Source organism: Nansenia antarctica (assembly GCF_963989245.1).
Source record: "Nansenia antarctica genome assembly, chromosome: 5".
Classification (NCBI taxonomy): Eukaryota; Metazoa; Chordata; class Actinopteri; order Argentiniformes; family Microstomatidae; genus Nansenia; species Nansenia antarctica.
Genome location: NC_137690.1, coordinates 3,485,805 through 3,493,337, shown reverse-complemented (window position 1 = coordinate 3,493,337; position 7,533 = coordinate 3,485,805). Strand labels below are relative to the sequence as shown.

General features: G+C 45.9%; 1 protein-coding gene across 1 annotated transcript in view; it reads left to right on the top strand.

Moving 5' to 3' along the window:
* Positions 1-4,487: 4,487 nt before the first annotated feature.
* Positions 4,488-7,533, top strand: part of egflam (EGF-like, fibronectin type III and laminin G domains) — a gene marked incomplete at both ends in the record, with an annotated part of 35,822 nt that continues 32,776 nt past the window's right edge. Inside the window, 3 exons of the mRNA XM_080532929.1 lie at positions 4,488-4,526; positions 5,779-5,865; positions 6,704-6,730. Coding sequence (XP_080389055.1) covers positions 4,488-4,526; positions 5,779-5,865; positions 6,704-6,730 — 153 coding nt within the window. The remainder of the gene's footprint in view (positions 4,527-5,778; positions 5,866-6,703; positions 6,731-7,533) is intronic.

Below are 7,533 nucleotides of genomic sequence, written 5' to 3'. Positions count from 1 at the left end.
TGGTGTGCTAGACGTGATATCGGTGAACCGGTGTCTAGTAAATCCAACAATTTCAAGGACAATATTTGTAGGACCAGGCCTGACTATCCACACCACTATAGGACCTCGGACTGTGAGACATTGGTGCATAAATATGTTCACGATGAGTTACCAGGAAAGGTTGAAAATGTTGCTGTGAAGGCTCTTACGAAGGCGATTGTAGTTGCTACTGACGATTATTTGTTGTATGATTCTAATCACCTGGGGACACGGTCCCACCCTAATTCTGCCACTAGTATCATGAAAGATTTTGCTTCAAAAATGAATTATTCTGATTGCTGGATTTGTCAACAGGTCCCTGTAAGTGCGTCTGCTCCTATGTTTTTCCCCATCCCGTTAACTAAAGCAGAATGGCTTCATTATAATTGGCAGGGTTTAGCCCCATTTGTTTTACAGGGCAGGAACCAGAGCTCTTCTTGTCAGCCCAGCACGATTCTGGTTCCTTTAAATTCTTCCTATGCAGGTGTGGATATTGGTGTGTTGGAACGTCTGACAGCAGCGGTTAACAAACACCATAGGCCTAGCGGTGTGGGGAAGGTTATTATTGATAGGCTTACACATTTGTCACAACCAACAGGTCCGAAGAAGATATATATTATCCAAGCTATGTTCGCTCAATTAAATGGTACTGCATTGAGTCCTCATCTGTCATGTTCTGGGAGTGTGACTTCTACACGGTGGAGGGGTTCAGTTGTTATTTCTGGATTAAAATGTAAAGTTGTTGATTGTGCTATGGTGCCTCAAATGAAATTACATGATACCAATACTACCAGACGGCAGAGAGGCACCACGCAGCTTAAAGTCATGCCTCTCGTAAATGTTTCAACCTGTATTGACATTCAAGTACGGCCCAAGATCAGCTCGGTTCGTCAGTTAGGGGCTGCGTCTTGTGTAGGTGGAACCATTTTCTCGTATCCTGGTACGGAGCTTCAACTCCCGGAACATGTGTTTCTTGTGTGTGATAATGATGCATTCTCTAAGCTTCCTGCTTTCATTGAGGGTGGTTGTTATTTGGCTCATCTGATACCTTTGATTAGGAAAGTTACTCGGGAGGAGATGTCTGTACTTCACAAACAAGCAACCCAGCGTAGTCGTAGGGCGTTGTCTGCCGTTCAGAAGTTTTTTGGCCTAATATTCCCAAGTTATGGTGTCTACAACACTCAGACTGAATTAAGTGCCTTATCATCCGTTCTTGAAAAACACATTAATGCTTCGGATGCTGTAGTGTCTGCCCTGGCCACTGAATTGACTGAAACTAAGAATGTAGCTCTCCAAAATAGAATGGCTTTGGACATTATTTTGGCCAGTCAGGGTGGTACTTGTGCTTTGATAGGCGGTGAATGCTGCAGTTATATTTCGGATTCTGGTAACGCTTTGCATGATTTTCATGAATCTAACAAGAAGGGTGTTGAGGATTTACATAAAGAACACGGTTGGAATGGGTTAGATTTCTTTGATTCTGCTTTTTCAGGTATTGGTAATATGATCAGGTCCGTCGCTATTATTTTTGTTGTCATTATCATCTGTATTATGTTACTTGGTATTTTGATCAAATGTTTTGGAAAGTGTATTTCGGATGTTCCTATTAATGCTTTGGTGTTGACCAACGTAGCTGATGAGCAAAAGCTGGATTCTGTTTTGCTTTCTGATTTTGTTTCCTCTTTTGATGATTTGTTTATTAAGTGATGTTTTGTGATTATTTGCGTCGATTACTGTTTGTTTCTTTCTATATCATGTGATTAATGTCAGTTGAGAAGTGGTGTGGTGGTTATGCAAAGATAGGAAAGCGGTTCTGTTCCTAGCGCAACGAAGAAAACGCTCTTGACTGGGAAAGGATATCATTCTGAGACAGCGGTAAAGGCTGTTCTCCAACTGGGTACAAGTGCTAGTAACCTCTGACCCCGACGCTTCTAGGACAAAGAAAACAACGGTCGTTGGAAGTTTCTATGTTAATTTGTGCATGATGGATTGTGTTTAGTTTAATTGTGGTTGTTATTTTCAAGATTCTTTTTGTTATTGGTTGATTTCTATTTTTGCATGATGTCTTTGGGTTCTTATTAGTTATTTTTTATTTTTTGTTTTTTTGATTTTTTATTTTTTTTTTTTTTTAATTTTTTTTATAATTTCTTAGCTGTGATATGTGGGGTTTGTGTTTTTGTTTTGGTTTATGTGATCATTTAGTTTCGGAACACCCTCTGGGTGGTCCGAGGGGGGATGTGTAGTATATTTTTATACATTAACGGCCTTCTTATATTCACGTATATTTTACACATATATTCACGTATATTTTACACATATATTCACGTATATTTTTATTACTTCATATACACTTTATTAAATACTTTTGATACTTCATTATAAACGATCTTGTCGCACATGCGCTGAGACACACACACACGAATTGTTGCGCATGCGCAGTCACACACACACGCATACGCACGCCCCCGAGGGTCTGGGCCAATCAGAGGCCTAGGAGGAGGACTATAAGACTTCTGTGCAAAGGGGCGAGCGCCCTGCTTTTTGACTATCTCGATTCACGGTGTGATTGTTCAGTGTGCCTGTAATCTGAAGACCCAACCTTTTTTGAATAAATACTTTTAAAACTTTGGACCTTCTTGTATCACTGAAACAGAGAAATTATTCTACAAGACAGACAGAGGTATAGTCTTGTATTGTTCTCTTTCTCCAAAAAAACACCTGAACTGTTCACGGCGGCTTTGTTATTGATTCATCGTTGTCCCACGTCTATTTCAGTGGAGGCTGGCGGAGGTAGAACAATCGGAGGACGGGCCTCATTGTAACGCACGGAAAAACGGAATAATGAAGCAATTTACCATGAGTGGAAGGGGGTTGTGGAGACATTTACCACTGGTACAGGGTTGTGGAGACATTTACCACTGGTACAGGGTTGTGGAGACATTTACCACTGGTACAGGGTTGTGGCACGAGGCCAAGCCGAGTAGGAAAACCCAGTACAGTGGTAAACGAGTCCACAACCCCCGCCCTCCAATGGTAAATTCCTTTTCTACAACAGCCACCGCATAATATAAAAAAATAAATACACAGTTGTAACATTAAATTCATGTATTTACAATCATTAATCATTTCAGAATACATATATCCTTCCGCCACAGAATATAGTCCCATAAACCAGATCCAACATTGCATTGTAGGTCAGCACAGGTGTTCTTAATCAGGTTGATTGGGAGGCGCATTGATACTGGAAATGCAGTCTGAACTGTGGGTTGTTGAGATATATTACCACTGTTGCTAGCCAATCAGAATCCAGTATCCAAACATGCTGTTGAAGAAGGTTCCTTGTTCTACCAAAACAGACCCGTCCTCTGAATGTCTACCTCCGCCAGCCTCCGCCAGCCTCCACCAGCCTCCGCCAGCCTGATCCATCTAGCAGCTAGACCTTCCCTTGTTGAGTGTCTCATCGTGAGCTTAGAATGATAAGGTTCTATCTCCGTTTAGAATGATAAGGTTCTATCTCCGTTTAGAATGATAAGGTTCTATCTCCGTTTAGAATGATAAGGTTCTATATGAATGAATGAATGAATGAATGAATGAATGAATGAATGAATGAATGGTCTTTATTGTCATTGCTATAGTACAGGTACCAAACAACGAAATTTGGGAGGGGGGGCTCCCCTGGTGCTAGGAAAGAAAAAAAAACAAAACAAAAAAAGGGAAAAGAGCTGGTTTACATAAATAAAGGCTATGTACACTATCCACTATACTATACTATACAAATAAAACACTGTGCTGTACTCTATGCTATGCTATACCTATTCTAACATTTCCTATTCTCTGCAACCTTATGTACCCTAGGGTTGTCATATTGCACATAGTGTTATTGCACATTCATTTAAAGTGTCGCAGTTTGCAGGCTTGAAATGTTCACAGTTGTGCCTCAGCACTACACCTGATTTCAATCCAGCAGCTGCCATCAATCCGTCCAGACTGTCCAGGGCCCAGAACCTAGGTCTTTGCTGTGTTCAGGGCCTGAATCTCCGTTTAGAATGATAAGGTTCTATCTCCGTTTAGAATGATAAGGTTCTATCTCCGTTTAGAATGATAAGGTTCTATCTCCGTTTAGAACTATAAGGTTCTATCTCCGTTTAGGGTAGTTCAGAGATATTGAGCGTCAAAGTTTTTACATTCCATTATGTTTTGTGAGATGGAACCTTTGTATTTTATGAATTACTAACTAAAGAAATGTCAACATTTTAAGAATAACACCACACAGGCGTTAATAAACACCTAATGGATCAGATTATGTAAAAAACAAAAATTTTGACAAAAATGAAGATAGAACCTTATAATTCTAACGTCACGTCATGTTGATGACCTCACATGTGTCCGTGTGTGCAGAGCGGCTGAGCCCGCCCCTGGACATCCAGCTGGGCGCGGTGAACTGCTCCGCCCTCAGCGTGCGCTGGAAGATGCCCCGCCGCCACGTCAGCACCATCACGGGCTACAAGGTAACACACACACACACACACACACATACACACACACACACACATAGGTACACCAACACACATGCACACACACACACACACACACACACACACACACACACACTCACTCACACACACACACACACACACACACACACATATGTAGACACGCGTACGCACACACGTACACACACACACACACACACACTCACACACACACACACACAGGTACACATGTAGACACGCACACACACACTCACACACACATGCACGCACACACACACACACTCACACACACACACATAGACACACACACACACATAGACACACTCACACACACACACACATACACACACACACACACACACACACAAACACACACACATAGACATGCACATACGTACACGCATGCACACACGCACGCACACACACACATACGTAGACACGCATACGCACGCACACACACACACAAACACACACACACACACGCATGCATGCACACACACACACACACACACACACACACACACACACACACACACACTCACAAGAATTGTTCCGGAATTCTTTGGCAGTTGGTGATTTAAACCGTGGTCTGTGGCAGACTGATACGCACAGCAGATAATCAGAAAGCGTATGTTCTGTGTCGACAGAAACCCCAGACCTCTCCACCTGCCTGTGCGTTTGGTTTGGTTTGTTTTTGCGGAAAAAGCATTAATATGTGGTGTCAGATTGAGCGTATCCGTGTTTGAATGGACCATATGTTCCCCTCTAAGAGGATTACACTGCTAGTCGACCACTCTGAGATTAGCGCTCATTCATTTGGCCAATCATGTTTCTGCGTTTGTAGAATCCTGTTTTCTAGTACTCTTGTTGCTCATGTCTTCATGCTGACAACCACATGTTTTGTTGATATGTTGTTGATATGTTGCTGTTGTTGTGGTTGTTGTTGTTGATATGTTGTTGTTGTTGTGGTTGTTGTTGTTGATATGTTGTTGTTGTTGTTCACAGTAAAGGTTGGACCTTGTCATAATTCTGAATTGCGCACGTGTGTGTGTGTGCGCGTGTGTGTGTCTGTGCATGTGCATGTGTGCTTGCATACGTGCGCTCGTGTGTGTACGTGTGTGTGTGTGCGTGCGCTCATGTGTGCGTGCGCGTGTGTGTGTGTGTGTGCGTGCGTGTGTGTGTGTCTGTGTGTGTGTGTGTGTGTGTGTGTGTGTGCGTGCGTGCGTGTGTGTGTGTCTGTGTGTGTGTGTCTGTGTGTGTGTGTCAGGTGTTCTACACAGAGATGAGGGGCAGTCGTCCGGTGGGTTCGTCCGTGACTCTGGAGGTTCCTCTCAGCCTGGACATGCTGACCACCGTGAGTACCCTCCGCTGGGGGAGGCTGGGGGAGGTAGAACACCAGGGGAGGCTGGGGGAGGTAGAACACCAGGGGAGGCTAGGGAAGGTAGAACACCAGGGGAGGCTGGGGGAGGTAGAACACCAGGGGAGGCTGGGGGAGGTAGAACACCAGGGGAGGCTGGTGGAGGTAGAACACCAGGGGAGGCTGGGGGAGGTAGAACACCAGGGGAGGCTGGGGGAGGTAGAACACCAGGGGAGGCTAGGGAAGGTAGAACACCAGGGGAGGCTGGGGGAGGTAGAACACCAGGGGAGGCTGGGGGAGGTAGAACACCAGGGGAGGCTGGTGGAGGTAGAACACCAGGGGAGGCTGGGGGAGGTAGAACACCAGGGGAGGCTGGTGGAGGTAGAACACCAGGGGAGGCTGGGGGAGGTAGAACACCAGGGGAGGCTGGGGGAGGTAGAACACCAGGGGAGGCTGGGGGAGGTAGGACACCAGGGGCAATTCAAAGTGCTTTACATAATATATAGCATTAAAAGAAATACAGACAAAGATTACTAGAGAATATGGGACGTTATTTGACTATTCTGTTACTGTATCAGTCAAATAACGTGCTTGTTTCAGAATCAGAACAGCTTTTACATCATCTTACTGTACAAGTACACAAGAGTAAAATCCTTTGTGGTATTGGTTCCTCAACATTGACATAAACACAAAAAAACACAATAATAACACAATGATAATAAGTAACGTAAGTAACATTTAAAAAGTGACCCTTGTTGGTTGGTGATGTCTGTTCTGGTGTTGGTTGGTGATGTTCTGGTGTTGGTTGGTGACGTCTGTTCTGGTGTTCTCCTAGGGGCAGATCGATGGACAAGCCAGTTTTGTAAGTATCATTCCAACTTACTTCGTTTTTTTTGTTGCTTTAGTGTACCAATACCTTTAAGACTCTTTAAGACCGCCCCCCTCTCTCTCTCTCTCTCTCTCTCTCTCTCTCACTCTCTCTTTCTCTCTCTCTCACTCTCTCTTTCCCTTCTTTTGCTTTAGTCATCCCCTACTCTGTGACTCTTTTCAATGTTACATTTGCTACCATGGACTCTTTAAAACTCTCTCTCTCTGCCCCCCCCATCTCCCCCCCCCCCTCTGTCTCCCACCTCTCCCCTACCCCCCCTCTTCCCCCCCTCTCCCTCTGTCTCCCCCCTCTCCCCCCCCCCACCTCTCCCCTACTCCCCCTCTTCCCCGACACTCCCTCCCTCTGTCTCCCCCCTCTCCCTCTGTCTCCCACCTCCCTCCCCCCTCCCTCCATCTCCCACCTCTCCCCTACCCCCCCTCTTCCCCCCCTCTCCCTCTGTCTCCCCCCTCTCCCCCCCCCCACCTCTCCCCTACCCCCCCTCTTCCCGGACACTCCCTCCCTCTGTCTCCCCCCTCTCCCTCTGTCTCCCACCTCCCTCCCCCCTCCCTCCATCTCCCACCTCTCCCCTACCCCCCCTCTTCCCCCCCTCTCCCTCTGTCTCCCCCCTCTCCCTCTGTCTCCCACCTCCCTCCCCCCTCCCTCCATCTCCCACCTCTCCCCTACCCCCCCTCTTCCCCCCCTCTCCCTCTGTCTCCCCCCTCTCCCTCTGTCTCCCACCTCCCTCCCCCCTCCCTCCCTCCATCTCCCACCTCTCCCCTACCCCCCCTCTTCCCCCC